The sequence below is a fragment of the Prionailurus bengalensis genome, chromosome E2, assembly GCF_016509475.1.
Source record: "Prionailurus bengalensis isolate Pbe53 chromosome E2, Fcat_Pben_1.1_paternal_pri, whole genome shotgun sequence".
Lineage (NCBI taxonomy): Eukaryota > Metazoa > Chordata > Mammalia > Carnivora > Felidae > Prionailurus > Prionailurus bengalensis.
This window is the reverse complement of record NC_057352.1, coordinates 14,507,666-14,526,630: the sequence shown is the minus strand read 5'-3', so window position 1 is coordinate 14,526,630 and position 18,965 is coordinate 14,507,666. Positions and strand designations below refer to the sequence as shown.

The 18,965-nt window shown below is 53.5% G+C and overlaps 1 protein-coding gene across 1 annotated transcript in view; it reads left to right on the top strand.

Annotated features, from left to right (window-relative positions):
* The window catches only part of SPTBN4 (spectrin beta, non-erythrocytic 4), a 77,614-nt gene that overhangs the window by 20,432 nt on the left and 38,217 nt on the right, over positions 1–18,965 (top strand). The window contains exons 5-16 of the mRNA XM_043598878.1: positions 989–1,080; positions 2,148–2,228; positions 3,374–3,489; positions 5,431–5,543; positions 5,640–5,827; positions 5,902–6,019; positions 6,292–6,450; positions 7,081–7,383; positions 8,356–8,506; positions 12,283–13,237; positions 14,175–14,312; positions 17,289–18,039. Coding sequence (XP_043454813.1) covers positions 989–1,080; positions 2,148–2,228; positions 3,374–3,489; positions 5,431–5,543; positions 5,640–5,827; positions 5,902–6,019; positions 6,292–6,450; positions 7,081–7,383; positions 8,356–8,506; positions 12,283–13,237; positions 14,175–14,312; positions 17,289–18,039 — 3,165 coding nt within the window. The remainder of the gene's footprint in view (positions 1–988; positions 1,081–2,147; positions 2,229–3,373; positions 3,490–5,430; positions 5,544–5,639; positions 5,828–5,901; positions 6,020–6,291; positions 6,451–7,080; positions 7,384–8,355; positions 8,507–12,282; positions 13,238–14,174; positions 14,313–17,288; positions 18,040–18,965) is intronic.

The window sequence follows — 18,965 nt, the reverse complement described above, 5'->3', positions numbered from 1 at the left end:
CCTGAGGCCTCTCTCAGCTTGCAAGTAGCCGTCTTCTCTCTGTGTCCTCACATGGCTGTTTCCCTGTGTGCGCACGTCCCTAGGATCTCTTCCTTTTTTTTTTTTTTTTTTTTTTTTATAAGGACACCAATCATTTTGGGGACCTACCCTATGACCTCCTTTAAACTTAATTACCTCCTTGAAGGCCCGATCTCCAAATACAGTCACAGTTGGGGATTAGAGCTTCAACTTATGAATTTTGGGGGAGACACAGTTCAGTCCACAATGGGGAGACAGTACACCAGATGAATAAAGAACAGGTATGGTAGAAAAGGAGGATGTGAAATTTGAGTACACATACTGTGATTTAAAGTCAAGTGGTTGGTGAAGGCCTCACAGAGGTGATATGTGAGAAAAGACCTGAAATTGGGGTGGAACCATGTGGGCCCCTGACGGAAGGAACAAGCAGTGCAAAGGCCCTGAGGTGGGAAGGCGCTGGTGATTTAGTGAAGAGGACAGCAGGTCTCTGGAGCAGAGTAGGCTGCTGAAGAGGAGGTCAGAGGCACGACGAGGGGAAATTTACTTTTACCGTGAATGAGACGGACCCACGGAAAGTCCAGAGGATGGGAAACATGTGATCTGATCTGGGTGCTCACAGGGTCCCTCTCTGCCATGAGGAGAACAGACTGTGGGGTCAGGAGCAGGGAGGCCAGCCTGGAGGTGATTGCACTAGCCCAGGGGGAAATGATGGTGGCTTGGATCAGAGAAGTGGCCCAGACGCCAAAGTATGGAGGCTTCCCTGGAAAATGAGACCCTAGTCTGCAGCCTCCTCCTCCCCCAGTTGTGGATGTCCCGGTCCACTCCGGATCCCACCCTCATGCTCCTGAACCCCCAACCCCAGCCCGAAGCCGCCCCTCCCATCCCCTTTGTCCCTGGTAGCGGAGTGCACCGGCAGGTCCCAGGCACAACCCCTCTGGGTCCCAGCAGCCATGTTTTTATATCCTCACAGATTCAAGTAATCAAAATTGAGACTGAGGACAACAGAGAGACGCGCTCCGCCAAGGACGCACTGCTCCTGTGGTGTCAGATGAAGACAGCTGGGTAAGTGCACCCCCCACCCTGCGCCCCCACTGGGCGGGTGGGGCCCTAGCCTGATCTTGAGGGTCCCTTCTGGGACAAGAGTGCAAGGGACCGCCCAAGTCCTCAGTGTCAGAATGTTACATTTGAAGTTAATGAACTGGTAAATAAAATACGTCCACTCTTCTGACCTTGACAAATAAACCCGTGTAAGAATCTGGAAGGCCTGGTTCAAATTTAGAACTTGGGCTCCTCAGAAAACAGTGCTGGTTAGTGGTGGACCGTCCCCAGCCTGCTCGGTCTCTTGTATCTCATCCTGTACCTCGAGAGGCCTTGGGGGCACCTGTGTGAACACCCCAGCCCTAGTCCTGAGTCCTGGCCACCCCCACCCCAAAAGCAGCCTAGGACGGTCTATACCGGGGCTCTGGCAGCTCCCGTGAGAAGTTCAGACTCCTGGGTACCTTTGGTGGGGCTGAGAAGGGGGCCACTCAGGGTCTGCTGGGAAGTCTCCTGGTCCCCTAACCCTCTGCCCTGCGGGAGGGGCATGGCCTGAAACTCAGGTGCCCTCTGCCCCTGGGAGGAAGCAGAGAGCAGGTATGGATGGAGACTGGGCTTTCTCTGATGCTCAGCCTTCCGGGGCTGGCCGGCTGTCTTGCAACACTCTGTCTTTCCATGTGTCTGTCTTTACCTCTATGCCTGCTTTTCCTTGTTCCTGTCTCTCCCTCCCCCTTCTGTCTCCCTTCTTGTCTCCTCCCCTTCCTCCTTTCTTTCTCCATCTCTGTCTGTATCTTGCTTTCTCTCCGTCTCTCTTTTTGCGTCTCCTTGCCCCTTTCTTTCTTTCTTTCTTTCTTTCTTTCTTTCTTTCTTTCTTTCTTTCTTTCTTTCTTTCTTTCATCTTTCTATCTATCTATCTATCTATCTATCTATCTATCTATCTATCTATCTATCTTTCCATCCATCTATCATATCATCTATCTACCCCCCCACCATCCATCTATGTCTCTCTCTCTCTCCCTTCTTCTCTCCTTCCCTCCCTCTTCCCTCCTGACTGTCTCCATTTCTGCCTCTGTCTCTCCCTTCCACGCTGCCAGTTACCCTGAGGTAAACATCCAGAATTTCACCACCAGCTGGCGGGACGGCTTGGCCTTCAACGCGCTCATTCACCGGCACAGGTACCACGTGGCCTGGGGCAGCCTGGCCCTGCCCTTCCCCCTCCCCCATGTCCCTTGGGTACACACCTGTACACATATGCATGTAGATGGCACGCAGAGACGCAAGGACCCATCCCTTCACACTTACACGAGGCACACACCTGCACAGAACCCTGTCCGGGCCCCATAGTCTGTGTACACGTGGAAACACACGTCCCTCGTGCAGCTGCGTAGACACACGCATACTCATGCACCTACACAGCCTGTGCCTGATGCTTCGATGCCTCCAGGGTGGAGAGCTCACCCCCCATGGATGGTCTGCTCTGGTGTGTGCATGGTGGTCCTTCCTCAAGGCAAGCCGCAGAGCCCCCCTTCCGGCTCCCTGTGCACCCACATTTCACACCCCAGGGCCTGGCGCTGAATTGGCTGAAAGGTGGGCATCCAGACAACTTGAACCCACATCGTGACTGTCCGTATGACAGATGAGGGAAACTGAGGCCCAGAGCCTGGGAGGGACTTGCTCTGGTGTGGTCGGAGTGGAACCCAGCCTTTTCTGCTGTGGACACATGTTCGCTCACAAGCCCTGCCTGTCACGTACACACCCATACACTTAGGGAGACCCGTCCCCCCCACACAGTGAGAAACCCACCAGCTGTACCCATGTCATACCAACAACGGTAACATTTACTAAGTGCTTTCTGTATACCCGGCATTGTTCTAAGAGCTTTCCAATAAGTCATTTAATAGTCAGTGAGCCTGTGAGGCAGATGCTATTATCATCCCCATTTTACAGACGAAAAAATCGAGGCACAGAGAGACAAAATAGCTTACCCAGAGTGACAGCCAGCCAGGAAATGGCCGAGCTGGGGTTTGAGCTGCGTGGGCTGGCTGTAGACCTCACACTTCTAACTGCTACGTAATACTGTTTAGCAAAGCACCCAAGTAGATGTGTGCATTGCCAAGTTGGTCCCACTCATTCGCACGCAGCACTCACAGCCACAGATAAGTGCACAGACGTGCACCAGCATACACAGCTTTCCCCTCGGGAGGCGGTGCCCCTCCTGCCCCTGGCTTTGGGTGGGGCTCAGGCCGGGAGGTCTTTCTGCCCGCTCGCCCCCTGGCTCTGGAGCCTGCCTGCTGCCTGCCCGCTCTGTGCCCCTGCCTAGGCCCGATCTCGTGGACTTCAGCAAACTCACCAAGTCCAATGCCAACTACAACCTGCAGAGAGCCTTCCGCACGGCAGAGCAGCACCTGGGGCTGACACGTCTGCTGGACCCTGAGGGTGAGCCCCCCACAACCCCAGCGGGACTTCCTCCTGGGGGGACCCCCGACCCCAATGCCAGCCCAAACTCCTCTCCATCCTGCTGCAACACCGTCCCAAACACGAGTCCTTCTAAGTCCTGGCTCCCACCCAGCCCCTCTCCTTCTTCACCTCGAATCCCCTTTGCCCCCATCTTCCAGTCCCTTCCTTTCGCATCTCTGTCTCCAGCCCCAGACTCATCTCCATTCCTGCCTCCAACTTGACCTCATCCCCTTCCCAACCCCAAGCCCAGTCAGCTCCCCCAAGCCCAACCCCCTCTCCCTCCCTAACTCCGGTCCCAGCTCCAGAGCCAACCCCACCCCCAACATTATCCCCTGACTTCAGCCTCATTCCTAATCCCAGACCATGCCAACATCGACCCACCAATCTCTAGAATAACAGCTGTTCCCTCTCTCTGAGAGTCTGCTCTGTGCCAAGCACATGGCTGGGAATTTTAGCAAAACTTCCCGCTTTTATCCTCACACTGACCTGGATGGATAGAACTTATCCATCCTGTTTTAATTTTTTTTAATATGTATTTATTTTTGAGAGAGACAGAGCACGAGTGGGGGTGGGGGCGAGAGAGAGGGAGACACAGAGCCTGACGAGGGGCTCAAACCCACAAACCGCAAGATCATGACCTGAGCTGAAGTCGGATGCTTAACCGACTGAGCCACCCAGATGCCCCCTTATCCGTCCTGTTTTAAAGTGAGAGGAATGAAGTCTCAGAGATGTGAAGTCACTTGCCCAGTGTCACACTGAAAACCAGTACGTGGGACTTCTTGGGGGGGGGGGAGGGGCAGAGAGAGAGACTCCTAAGCAGGCTCCATGCTGTCAGCGCAGAACCTGACGCAGGGCTTGAACCCACGAACTGTGAGATCGTGACCTGAGCTGAAACCAAGGGTCTGACGCTTAACCACCTGAGCTACCCAGGCGCCCCTACATGGGACTTCTGGTACTATATTCTGTGTCTGGCACATGGTAGGTGTTTAGTGGCTATCTGTTCCACCAACCATGAGTTGGTGGAGTAAGAGCTGAGTGTAATATTGTGCATTCAGTGGGCACATCAAAACGATAATTGGAATGTACTGAGTTTCTCCTCTGTGCCAGACTATTCTTTCTAAAACTTACAGTGCTCCTTTTTGGCAGGCACTGTGCTAATCCTCAGTCTTGCAATGGGGGACACTGAGGCAAAGAGAAGTTAGGTCTGTTTCCTAAGGACATGCAGTGAGTAAGTGGTTGAACAGGGATTTAAGCACACGTTTCCTCCAAAGCCCACACCCTTGATCTCTGCCCTCATAAATAAATACATACATCAAATAAATTTATTTACTTATAAAATAAATAAATAAATACACCTTGTAAATATTTATTGAGCTCCTACTGTGCGCTGGGCATGACCAGAACAATGAGAAAAAAAGGCAAGCATAGCCTCTGTCATCATGGAACTCAAACTCAAGATAAGGACATGATTGCATAAATGAATATTTAATTGCAGATGATAAGTTCCAGGAGGCAATGATAAGATGCCATGAGGAAGAGTAACAGGGGTGACCGACTCTACACAGGGCGAACAGGGAGGCTTATCTGAGGAAGTGTAAGCTGAGTGGAGCCCTGAAGGATGAGTGGGAGGTAGGCATACAGAAGAGGGAACATTGTTCTACCTAGCGAAAACAGCATGTGCAAAGGCCCTGAGGTGGAAGGTAGAATGGTGTGTTCAAGAAGTAATTATGGATAATTTCTCTGGTGGTTTGTAGGTGTCAGGTACTGTTTAATCTCATGAGGTAGATCCCCATTTGGCAGATGCCAGAATTGAGGCGCAGAGGCTACTTGTCTTGCCCAAGGCCACACAGCTAGTAAGAGTGGGCTCTCCCTCCCTCCACCCTCACTGTCCTGCTCTCCCCTACTCTCCTTTACCCCCAGATGTGAACATGGAGGCTCCAGATGAGAAGTCCATCATCACCTACGTGGTCTCTTTCTACCACTATTTCTCCAAGATGAAGGCTCTGGCCGTGGAGGGGAAGCGGATCGGGAAGGTTTGGGGATCCAAGGGATGGAGTGGGTGGGAGCTTGGGAACCCCCTGGGGGCACATCCGGGACGAGTCTGACCGCACCTTCCTTTGCTGGGTCAGGTCCTGGACCAGGTGTTGGAGGTGGGGAAGATCATCGAGCGCTATGAGGAGCTGGCGGCCGAGCTCCTGGCCTGGATCCATCGCACCGTGGGCCTCATCAGCAATCAGAAGTTTGCCAACTCTTTGAGTGGGGTGCAACAGCAGCTTCAGGCTTTCACGGCCTATTGCACACTGGAGAAGCCAGTCAAGTGAGGCCCAGCTCAGGAGGGAGGGCGGCAAGTGGAGGTCTGGAGGTGGGGGTCCTGAGCCCGAGCCCCTTCAGGTTTCAGGAGAAGGGGAACCTGGAGGTGCTGCTCTTCAGCATCCAGAGCAAACTGCGTGCCTGTAATCGTCGCCTCTTTGTGCCTCGGGAGGGCTGTGGCATCTGGGATATCGACAAGGTGAGGTCGAGCATGTGGAGGAGCGGCAGGGTTACTCCGTGGCGTCGTATGGGTTGTGCACTGCTCAAGGGAGCCATTTACACTGTAGACGTCCTGGACTGGATATTCATTCTGACAGTTTTCCAGCAGGAAAGTGTCACGAAGGAGCAATATCTTTTTCCAGTTTACATAAAGGTGCTGTAAATGCTAGGAGCCACCTCAGACAGAGAAGCCAGGGCCATTGAATTGTGGGGCGTTGTTGGGGTCTGACTGGCCTCCTCCCATCTCCCCAGGCATGGGGCCAGCTGGAGAAGGCAGAGCACGAACGGGAGGCCGCCCTGCGAGCTGAGCTGATCCGGCAGGAGAAGCTGGAACTTTTGGCCCAGAGGTTTGACCACAAGGTGGCCATGAGGGAGAGCTGGCTGAATGAGAACCAGCGCCTGGTCTCCCAGGTACAGGGTGCAGGACTTGGCTCTGGGTGAAAGGTGGGGGTGGGGGCAGGGAGGCATGCTGGGCTGGTGGCCCTGGGACCAGAGAGGGAGACTCGGTCTCCTGAGTGACAGAGAAGTGTTGGATTAATCTCCTAGGTGGCAAATGAGGGTGGGAAGGGAGAACTGGTCTCCTAAGTGAGCGGTGGGGGAGGGGGGGCCTGATCTCCAAGGTAACAGGAGAGTGAGGTTGGTCTCCCTGGGGAACTAGAGAGAACAAAATTAGGCTCATCAGAAATAGGGAGAGTATTTAATTAGACTCTTAAATGACAAAGGAGGTTGTAGCTGGTGTCCGGGGGTAACTCAGGAGGATAGAATTGGTCTCCTAAGTAAGAGGGTAGGGTAGGCCTGGTCCCCCATCTCTAGGGCAATGGGAGGATGGTGACTGTTTCCTGGGTGACAAGTTTAAGGCTAGATATGTAATGGAGCCGTGTGGAGCCGGTCTCCAGGGTAACAGAAGAAAGTGGGGCTGGTCTCCGGGGCAACAGGAAGGTGGGGCTGGTCTCCAGGGTTACTGGGGATGGCGGAGCAGGGTCAAGGTAACAGGTGGATAGCAAAGGAAACAGGTGAGATCTGTGGCCTGCCCTGCCCCAGGACAACTTCGGGTACGAGCTGCCGGCGGTGGAGGCAGCCATGAAGAAACACGAGGCCATCGAGGCGGACATTGCAGCCTATGAAGAGCGGGTGCAGGGCGTGGCCGAGCTGGCCCAGGCCCTGGCGGCAGAAGGTTACTACGACGCCCGGCGCGTGGCGGCCCAGCGTGACAGTGTCCTGCGCCAGTGGGCCCTGCTGACCGGGCTGGTAGGTGCCCGGCGGACGCGGCTCGAGCAGAACCTGGCCCTGCAGAAGATCTTCCAGGAGATGGTGTACATGGTGGACTGGATGGAGGAGATGCAGGTGGGCCGGCCCTGGGGGTCAAGGGTGGGCATGGTGTGCGGGGAGGGCAGGGAGGGCTACAGACACCGAACGGGTTGTCAGGGAGCCGGAGAGGGACGGAGAGAGAGACAGGAAGAGGTGAGAGAGACAGAGACGGAGAGAGAGACAGGAAGAGGAAGAGAACGAGAGACAAAGAGAAAGAGACAGAAAGATGCCGAGAGAGGCAGAAAAAGGAAGATCAAGGAAGAGACAGAGGAGGGGCGCCTGAGTGGCTTGGTCGGTTGGGCATCTGGCCGAGGCTCAGGTCGTGATCTCGCGCTCCGTGGGTTCGAGCCCCGCGTCGGACCCTGCACTGAGCCTGGAGCCTGCTTCAGATTCTGTGTCCCTCTCTCTCTGCCCCTCCGCTGCTTGCACTCTGTCTCTCTCTCAAAAATAAAATTTAAAAAACATGTAAAAAAAAAAAGAGAGAGAAGAAAGAAAAAAAGAAGCCACAGAGATACAGAGCCAGAGGGAGCTAGGGACAGATAGAGACAGAGAGATTAAGCCAGAGGAAGATGGTGACGGTTTGAGAGAGAGAAGGGGAAATCAGAGAGAGATCAAACTAGAGAAGCAGGCACGAGGGTGGCAATAGAAATCTAAGCGGCCACAGAGAGACACATAAGAGAAGGAATCCTTTTGGGAAAGAGAGAGACAGGCTGGAGATACAGGTGCAGGGAGAGATGGAAACAGGAAAGACAGAGGCAGAGAGAGAGATGGAGGCAGAGAGCAGAGGGAGGGTGGCGCCCGTGACAGAGACAGAGCGCAGGAATGTGGGGACAGACACAGGGAGTCAGGGAGAGCCAGCGCGAGATGTTGACGGAGACAAGGAGATTGAGATAGAGATCCGAGTTCAAGGGATGGGGTGGAGGAGCACAAGAGTGGGCCTGACAATGTGGGGTGGGGCCTGCCTGAGGCCAATGCCTAAAAGGTGCTCAGGGCTGCCCCGTCTTCTAGGCTCAGCTGCTGTCCCGGGAATGTGGGCAGCACCTGGTGGAGGCGGAGGACCTGTTGCAGAAGCATGGACTGCTGGAGGGGGACATCGCGGCCCAGAGTGAGCGAGTGGAGGCGCTCAACGCTGCTGCCCTGCGTTTCTCTCAGCTGCAGGGTGAGTCTGGGGTCGGGGATTGGGGTGAAGACTTCCAAGGCTGGTGCTAATGGAAGCAGAATGACCCCTAAGAGACAGAAGGAAGGAGTGAGCTCCTTGTCTTTGGAGGCATCCAAGCACAAACTAGGATCACCCTCCATCAGGGAATATCATGGGGGAAATTATTGCCTTGGGTGGAGGTTAGACCACATGATTTCTTCCTGCTTTGAGATTCTGCAGTAATAGTTCACATTTATTGAGCACTTGTGGTGTTGTTTTTTTTTTAATGTTTATTTTATTTTTGAGAGAGAGACAGAGACAGAGCACTAGCAGGGGAGGGATAGAGAGAGAGGGAGACACAGAATCTGAAGCAGGCTCCAGGCTCTGAGCTATCAGCACATAGCTTGACGCGGGGCTCAAACTCACGAACTGTGAGATCATGACCTGAGATGAAGAAAGACGTTTAACAACTGAGCCACCCAGGTGGCTCTATTGAGTACTTGTTTTATGCTAAGCCCCTCACAGCCAAATCTCAGTGAATACCATGAAAAACCGTGTGAAGTAATGTATAGTCAGGGCCTGTTCGGCAGCAAATGATAGAAACTCAACTCAGTTAGCTTAAGGAGAAAAGGGCCAGTGTAACTTGGCCAGTGTAACTAAAGTGTCCAGGAAAAGACAAGGTTGGCTTCAGGTATGGCTGGATCCAGGAATTGTCTGATGATGCTTTTAAGACTCTATCTCTCTGACTGTAGTCTCTATGTTTGTGTCACTACCGGGCAGCTCCTTCCCTTGTGGTGTAAATCTGGGGTCATTCAGCCCCATGTTTTCATCCTAGCAACTTAGCGGACCCAACAGGAGACAAGCCCCTTTCTCCGAATATTTCTGACAAAAGATTCCAGGAAAGCTTTCTTTAGCCCACTGTGGGTTCCATGCCCTCTGCTTAGCCAAGCATTGTGACCCCAGGCTCTGCACTGAGCTAACTGGCCACATCTATGTGACATGCCCAACCCATGGCCAAGAGTAGGGTTGGCTCTTTCCAAAGACAGGAATGGAGGAAGAAGAGGAGGGTGGAAAGCCATTACCAGCATCGGGGGCATGGATGCTGATAGGAAAAACCAAGACTGGCTCTAATAAAGGTTCTCATTTTACTGATGTCAATACCTTCCAGCCACAGACCACCAGGAATCCCCCTGTTGTCAAACCAAGCTGGGTCTGTTGGCTTTTTGCACACACGCTGGAGAACCATGGAGCTTCTCAGTGGGAGGGTATTAGGAAGGGGCTTGTGATAGGATGTGGGCTTGTGTTAGGTGATTTGGGGATGATTTATACAGTGTCTTTTGCTGCAGATCGGATACTGTCTGGAGGTGGGAGTAATTAGGTGATCACCCATCTTAATCATTTTTTTTAAACGTTTATTTATTTTTGAGACAGAGAGAGACAGAACATGAACGGGGGAGGGTCAGAGAGAGAGGGAGACACAGAATGTGAAACAGGCTCCAGGCTCTGAGCAGTCAGCACAGAGCCCGACGCGGGGCTTGAACTCACAGACCGCGAGATCATGACCTGAGCCGAAGTCGGACACTTAACCGACTGAGCCACCCAGGCGCCCCCCATCTTAATCATTTTTATCCAGGTAGTGGGAGGAACAGGAGTTGGTAGTGGTCATTCAGCTTAGCTGGGTGAAGGGGCTGGATGATAGTTTCTGTGGCTTGCCCAGTGACCTTTTTTTTGTGTGTGCTAAGACGTGATTATGGAATGGTCTTGTTTCCATCCCATTCCACCATGGTCGCAGAGTGACCTTGTCTGAAGTTGGCGTCCTGAGAAACTGTGTCTCTAGCTGTGAGTGCTGACAAGGCTGCTTTTTTGCTTTCTTGCTGATGAGGAAACTAAGGTCCAGAACCGCAGAGCTCAGAGGGTTTAGGGCTGGCCTGTCTCACTCCTGTGTCTGGAGCCACAGCCCTTTGGAATCCGGAAGCATCAGTAGAAAAGGCAAGGCCTATCTGGCTTGCAAGATGGTGTGTGTGTTGGGGTGGGATGGGGGGGCGGTTCTCACCCTCATGGGCTGGGTCAAATGCTGAAGTCTCCTTCCAAGCCCCAGTGGGACATGCCCACCCTGGCTCAGCCCCTCTTACCCACATCCAAACCCCAGGACAGGCTCATTGAGACCCTCTCCTTCTTGTGAAGGTTTGTCCCAGGAGGCTCCTTCTGTCTTCTCCTTGTGAGATCTTGGTGCCTGGTGGCGGCCAACAGCACCACAAAAACAGCAAAGAGGCTAATGTGTGTTGTCATGGTGACAGGAGGGAGCAATGCCTGATAAGTGGTCCAGAGTGTGGCCTCCTGATCTGCCACTTCTTAGCTGATCCTGGGCAAGTGGCTTCCTTCCCTGAGCCTCAGTTTCTTCATCTGTAAGATGGGGCTCATAAGGATACTGCCCCATGGTGGCGTTGTGCCAAAGTCAGGTCTGGATACACGGATGCCTATTGTTGTTGATTATTCAGGTGGATGCCTTGGTATTTGGGTCAATTTCAGTGAATGTCCAGAATTCCAGAAATGGTGTATCCCATCTAGGGCAGTGTCTCTTGCAGTGTTTTGACCCAGTAAGAAATGTGTTTACCTCCTGACCCGCAGTACACACACACACACACACACACACACACACACACACACACACACAAATTGTATGAAACAATACTTCCCCTTACCCCGCAAGTTGCATCCTGATATTTTCTAGTCATTCTATTCTATTCCATTAAAGCAACATTGGCAGCCAGCCATTAAGTTAATTTCACAGTTCTCTTGTCACAAACCAGAAGTCTAGGAGGAAGGTGAAATATTTGAAGAAACATGGGAGTTCAGGTCATCATTGAAGTTAAGAGATAAGGCAACAGAGGATGAGAGAGGGAACCCAGAAAATGGCTTAAGGATAGAGACACATCTGGGTGCCTAGCTGGCTCAGTGGATAGGGCATGCGATTCTTGATCTCAGGGGTGTAAGTTTGAGCCCCAGGTTGGGTGTAGAGATTACTTAAAATAAAATTTAAAAAAATAGTGGGGCGCCTGGGTGGCTCAGTCGGTTAAGCACCCGACTTTGTTCAGGTCATGGTCTCGCAGTTCGTGAGTTTAAGCCCCAAGTCAGGCTCTGTGCTGACAGCTCGGACCCTGGAGTCTGCTTTGGATCTGTGACTCCCTCTCTCTCTCTGCCCCTCCCCTGCTCGCTCTCTCTCTCTCTCTCTCTCTCTCTCTCTCTCTCAAAAATAAATGAACATTAAAAAATTTTTTTAATTAAAAAAAAATAGAGACGTTTCATTTGGTCCAGTTCTGAAGGAAACACAGTTTACAGATACTAGGATTCTCTGAATCTTAGTTTCTATACATCATTCAGTCAATAAGTCGCCGTTTTCATTAGGTTACTGCTCTGGGCTCCACCCCGTGCTAGGCAATGGTGAGGACACAGTGTGACGGAGACAGCCCTAGACCCTGCCTTCATGGGCCTCTCAGCCCAGTGGGGGAGACAGAACAGGCAGTGACATGCCAGAGGGGTCAGGGCAGGCAGGGATGGTGCCCGTGGGGCACAGGCAGAGGTGCAGGGCTGGGATAAGAGAAGCCTGGGGGAGCCAGAGAAGGTTCCTGCTCCAGACAGCATGTCAGGGAAGGCTGCCTGGAGGAGGGGACGCACAACCTGGCACCTGATGATGCCTACCTAGCAAAGGGCAGACAGGGCAGGTAGCCTGTACCTCCCTTCCTTGGGCGCCCCCTGGCCCGTGCCCAACCCGGGATCCTCCCCTTCTCCTGGCCCAGGCTACCAGCCCTGCGATCCGCAGGTCATCTGCAACCGCGTGAACCACGTGCACGGCTGTCTGGCGGAGCTGCAGGAGCAGGCGGCGCGGCGGCGCGCGGAGCTGGAGGCCTCGCGGAGCCTGTGGGCGCTGCTGCAGGAGCTGGAGGAGGCGGAGAGCTGGGCCCGAGACAAGGAGCGCCTCCTAGAGGCGGCGGGCGGCGGCGGCGGCGGCGCGGCGGGCGCGGCGGGCGCGGGGGGCGCGGCTGGCGGCGCGCACGACCTGTCCAGCACTGCGCGCCTCCTGGCGCAGCACAAGATCCTGCAGGGCGAGCTGGGCGGGCGGCGGGCGCTGCTGCAGCAGGCCCTGCGGCGCGGCGAGGAGCTGGCTGCGGCCGGCGGCGCCGTGGGCGCGGGCGCCGAGACGGTGCACCTGGCGGGCCTGGCGGAGCGCGCGGCGAGCGCGCGGCGGCGCTGGCAGCGGCTGGAAGAGGCGGCGGCGCGGCGCGAGCGGCGGCTGCAGGAGGCGCGGGCGCTGCACCAGTTCGGCGCCGACCTCGACGGGCTCCTCGACTGGCTTCGCGACGCGTACCGCCTAGCAGCCGCGGGCGACTTCGGCCACGACGAGGCGTCCAGCCGCCGCCTGGCCCGCCAGCACCGCGCGCTCACCGGGGAGGTGGAGGCGCATCGCGGGCCCGTGGGCGGCCTGCGGCGTCAGTTGGCGACACTGGGGGGCGCCAGCGGCGCCGGGCCACTGGTGGTGGCCCTGCAGGTGCGCGTGGTGGAGGCGGAGCAGTTGTTCGCCGAGGTGACCGAGGTGGCTGCGCTGCGGCGCCAGTGGCTGCGAGACGCCCTGGCGGTCTACCGCATGTTTGGCGAAGTGCACGCGTGCGAGCTGTGGATCGGTGAGAAGGAGCAATGGCTGCTGGCCATGCGTGTGCCCGATTCGCTCGACGACGTCGAGGTGGTGCAGCACCGGTGAGCGCGCCCTCCTGGGACTTCCAGGTCCCCTTTCTCACGCACACAGCCTCGCCTTCGTGCATCAACAGTTCCCATTTTCTCTCAGCTGCGACCAGGGGGGAATGATGATAGTCCCCACCTCACAGGTGACGAGTAATGAGTAAATACTTAATAGAACACTGAGCAAACACCTGGTACAGGGAGCAGCATTTCAGGGGCGTTTGCTATCATTATGAGACTTATACTCACTTGGCGGGAAATTAAAACTTCTCAAGACACCGCAACCTGGCCCCTCCCCTGGGACTGCCGCGGTTCCTGCACAAATGTCAGCTCCCTAGCTAATGAAATGGCTCTGACCCTGTCACTTTCTCTTCCATCACCCTGTTTTACATTTCTTCATAGCATTTACCCGCTGTGACACGTTACATGCATCGGTCTGTTGGCTGACCTAGTAATGAATTGTGAAATTAGTGGATGAGCCCTTTTGTTCACCTACTCATTCACTCAGCTGGAACTTATTGAGCTCTTGCTCTGTTCTCGGTCTTGTGCTGGGCATAGCTGAGACCCAGGCCTGGTCCCTGCCCTTACTGGGCCCACAATTACCCAAGCCACAGCTTTGGGCATTTGTTTTAAAAAAAGGGAGGACCGTGCCCAGCTTTAAAAAGATCTCCCTGGCTGCCACGTAGAGGGTGTGTTGGAGGGGTTGAGAATGGTGGCTGGGAACCCAGAGAGGCACAAAAACCATGTGAGCCGAAACCGAGAGTCAGACGCCCATCCGACTGAGCCCCTCAGGTGCCCCTGAGAAATGTAACACTTAAGGGACCGATAGAAGGAGGAGGAGCTGGCACAGGGTCCTAAGAGAATAAGAATTAGAAGGAAATCGAGGAGAAGGCCAAGACGTGGGCAGGTCCCCAGGGTCCAGGCCTGCTTGAGCACGACCCTCCTCCTTCTGCAGATTTGAGAGCCTGGACCAGGAGATGAACAGTCTGATGGGCCGTGTCCTGGATGTGAACCACACGGTTCAGGAGCTGGTGGAAGGAGGCCATCCCAGTTCAGATGAGGTGCGCTCCTGCCAGGACCACCTCAACAGCAGGTAGGCGGGGCCTGGCGCCTCAGGCCAGTTCTTTTCCTTCCTTCTTTTCCTCATTCACTCAACTGTTGCGAGTCGAGGATGTGCGATTCCGACAGGCTGAGGTGATTGTGGCCACCTAGGAAGTCAGCAAAATCTTGGAGGAAAATGAGGATACGATATATTTTAGTGGATTATTAACTGGCTTGTACAGATGTGATTTACTGAGGATCTACTATCTGCCAGGAATTTTTCTAAGCACTTTATATGCCTTGTTTTATCTTTTAATATCCCAGTTTCCAGAATTCAGAACTCTTTAAAAATGGATACTCTGGTTTGTCTTCAGATCGTATAAATCTTTCGCCTTTTACTAAAAATGGTAACAAATTAATATCTTTCCCCCTTGAACACTACCAGCTGTTTTTCCAGTGTGGGTAGGGTTCATAGATGAAGACAGATTCGGGGAGGCGGAATCCTTAATATGATTGATTACCCGATACAGTAAGTAGGAGGTCAAACCTAATGCTGTCTGAATCTGGATCTGGGGCTCTTTTTTTTTTTTTTTTTTTTTTTTAAATTTTTTTTTAACGTTTATTTATTTTTGAGACACAGAGAGACAGAGCATGAACAGGGGAGGGGCAGAGAGAGAGGGAGACACAGAATCTGAAACAGGCTCCAGGCTCTGAGCTGTCAGCACAGAGCCCGACGCGGGGCTCGAACTCACGGACCGCGAGATCGTGACCTGGCTGAAGTCGGACGCCCAACCGACTGCGCCACCCAGGCGCCCCTGGATCTGGGGCTCTTGAGCATCTTTTATTAGTCTTTTCAGCAACCCTTTGGGGCATAAATTGCTCCATGTTAGAGAAGAGGAAATTGGGGCTCCAGAGATGCGAAGACACCGGCCCAAAGTCACACAGCAAAGTGGGGGAGGGGGGTCAAGCCAGGATTTCATGTTGAGTTTGTCTGACTCAAAGCTAAACTCTTTTTTTTTTCTTTTATTTATTTTTGAGAGAGAGAGCGCGTGCACACACGCTAGGGGCAGAGAGAGAGAGGGAGAGAGAGAAAGAATCCCAAGCAGACTCCACACTGTCCTAGCACGGAGCCCGATGCAGGGCTGAGAAATGTACCATGAGATCATGACCTGAGCGGAAAACAAGGGTCGGTCGCTCACCCAACTGAGCCCCCTCAGGAGCCCCTCAAAGACGGTATTCTTAACTGCTGTGCTGTAAGATTCCAATAACCAGTGATTTTAAAGCCTCTGTAGCCTTGACACTCTCAAAGCATCAAGGTCTCAAATGACAACAACAAAGATTGACAGTGCTTAATAAGGTTATATGCCAAGTGCTTTAGCCACAAGATATCATTAGACGCTCAGTGAAATGGACATTATTATTCCCATTTTCCAGATGAGGAAGCTGAGGAGCAGCGGGAAATGATTTGCCCAAGGTTACATGATGAATCTGGCCAAAGCAGATCTTGAACTTGGGTCCTTCTGATTTCAGAGTCCTAATCTCTGCTCTGTGGCATGTCCATTCTAGAGGGGACAGAGAGACAGTGAACAAATAAACAAATACATGAACAAGATATTTAGAGAGTTCAAGTGACCTGGTAGAACACAACTGGGGGCTGGAGGTGATTTTAATTTTTTTTAATGTTTATTTATTTTTGAGAGAGAGAGAGAAAGACAGAGTGTGAGTGGGGGAGGGGCAGAGAGAAGAAGGGAGACACAGAATCTGAAGCAGGCTCCAGGCTCTGAGCTGTCAACACAGGCCCAGTGAAGTGTCATCACTTGCTTGAAGGCCCAAAGAAATCCGTATTTTTTCCCATTAATTTATTTTGATATAGAACAGATTTGCCTGTACATCATTTGATCCTCAGCACTTGGCTTGTGGAATGTACCCGGTTTCTATTTGCTGGATGCAACATAGTATTCTTACACTTCTTACACTGTGGGATCAGAATCCCTTTGCTCTCCTAAAAACTGTTCGGGGCCCCAAAGAGCTTGTTTTCGTGGGTTATATCTATCAATATTTACTGTGTTGGGAATTAATACTGGGAAATGTAAAGATATTAAGTTGTTTTAAAATAACAATAATAGGGGCGCCTGGGTGGCTCAGTCAGTTAAGCATCCAACTCTTGATTTCACATCAGGTTATAATCTCGAAACTTGTGAGTTCAAGCCCCGCATTGGGCTCTGTGCTGACAGTGCGGAGCCTGCTTGGGATTCTCTCTCTCCCCCTCTCTCTCTCTACCCCTCCTCCACTCACTCTCTCTCAAACTAAATAAACAAACTTTAAAAAATAATGTAATGTAACCAGCATACTCATATATTTTATGAAAAATAACTGCTTTTCATAACAAAAAATGTAGTGAGTGGCATTGTTCTGTGTTTTTGCAAGTCTTTTATGAAAAAAAATTTTTAAGTTTATTTTGAGAGAAAGAGAGCACAAAACTGGGGGAAGGGCAGAGGGAGAGGGAGAGAGAGGGAATCCCAAGCAGGCTCCGCACTGTCAGCATGGAGCCCCATGCTGGGCTTGAACTCACCAACCGGGAGATCATGACCTGAGCCAAAATCAAGAGTTGGAGGCTTAACCAACTGAGCCACTCAGGCGCCCCACGTCTCTTTGATGTCCGGCTGAAGAGAAGGCAGCCAAATTCTCGGATCTGCTTCTGCGTTCTGCCTTTTCTCACGCAGCCTCTGGAAAGTACCCTGGACACAGGGAGAGAATAGGGAGAGGGCAAATAGCGTCTTAGTCTTAGCGTTATTACAAAGATACTTTTGACCTCGCTCAGCTTACATTTTGAGAACCGCTGCTCTAAGCAAGTGTGCCTTGTAGGGTTTTATTTTACACCAGCAGAAACTGGGGCCCAGCGAGATAAAGTGACTTTCCAAAGTCACACAGTGGCTGGGTTCTATCCCAGGTCGTTGGGCCCTCCAGGCCCAGGAGGAGTCCCTGTCCTCCTCAAGCCGCCCTCCTTCCCCCCACCAACCCCCCGCAGGTGGAACCGCATCGTGGAGCTGGTGGAACAGCGCAAAGAGGAAGTGAGCGCAGTGCTGCTGGTGGAGAACCACGTGCTGGAGGTGGCCGAAGTGCGCGCCCAGGTGCGCGAGAAGCGGAGGGCCGTGGAGAGCGCGCCCCGAGCGGGCGGCGCCCTGCAGTGGCGTCTCAGCGGCCTGGAGGCGGCTCTCCAAGCTCTGGAGCCCCGCCAGGCGGCCCTCCAGGAGGAGGCGGCCCTGCTGGCCGTGCGCTTCCCGGCTCAGGCTGCGCGGCTGCACCAGGGTGCGGAAGAACTGGGCGCCGAGTGGGGCGCGCTGGCCAGCGCGGCTCAGGCCTGTGGCGAGGCCGTGGCCGCGGCCGGGCGCCTGCAGCGCTTCCTGCACGACCTGGACGCTTTCTTGGACTGGCTGGTGCGCGCCCAGGAGGCGGCGGGCGGTGTCGAGGGCCCCCTGCCCGGCAGCCTGGAAGAGGCCGATGCGCTGCTGGCTCGCCACGCGGCGCTCAAGGAGGAGGTGGACCAGCGCGAGGAAGACTATGCCCGCATCGTGGCGGCCAGCGAGGCGCTGCTGGCGGCCGACGGCGCCGAGCTGGGCCCGGGCTTGGCACTCGACGAGTGGCTGCCGCACCTGGAACTCGGCTGGCACAAGCTGCTCGGCTTGTGGGAGGCGCGCAGGGAGGCCCTGGTGCAGGCACACGTCTACCAGCTCTTTCTGCGCGACCTACGCCAGGCCCGGGCGGTGCTGCGCAACCAGGTGGCCGCTTCGGGGTTCACGCGGTGGGGGATTGTGGCGACGGGGGAAAATGTATGGAGGGAGTTTTTGCAGGGACCTCTGCGTTCGTGGCTTGTCCGAGGTCAGTGGGAGCGGGGAGGGTGTCTGGGATCGCGGGTTTGTGGCTCACCCAGTGTGAACACGCGTGGGCAGGTGTGTAACAGGATTTGAGGATTAGTGTTTTATCTAAGGTGGCTAACAGTGTGTGCACTATCCCAAGTCAGTAATGCACTTGGATATACATTGCACTGGCTTCCTGCGTTTGTGGATTGTCTGGAAGGAAATAAGAAGGTGAGGTTAATTGATGATGGTTAATGGGGTTCAAAGATCTTGGGGTGGATGAGGGAGGATAAAGATTATGGAAACAGGTAATTCAGGCTGAGAGGTTATCTGGATCAGCAATTGATTGTGGATTATGTGGTTGTGGGTGCCCAAATTAGCAGATAATCTTCTTATTGGGAATGGCAACGTGCATTCCTTATGGAGAGGGTAACTGTTTATGGTTTGAGAGATGAAGTGCCATGGTTATCTGGGATGAGCTTATCCATTGGGAGATCATTCTGGGATGGGAACCAAGTTTGAGCATTTGGACAAGACAGAACATCCTGTTTTCAGATTGCCCAAGAGTAGGTACCAAGCTTTGGAGATTTTAGAAAGGGTGACCACCAGTGCTGGTCATCTAGTGAAAGCTGACCCAGTTTGAGGGTTAACTGGAGGGACAGACAGGGAGCCCCTGGAATTCTGAGGATACTGAATATGGGAGGTGAGGTGGCCTTAAGAGAACCTTTCTAACCCACCCGTCTTACCAGTTAGAAAAATAATCCCAGAGAGGGAAAGAACTTCCTTGAAGTCACACAGCACCCAGTTCAGGCTTCATCAGTTAACCAAGTATTTACTGAGTGCCTCCT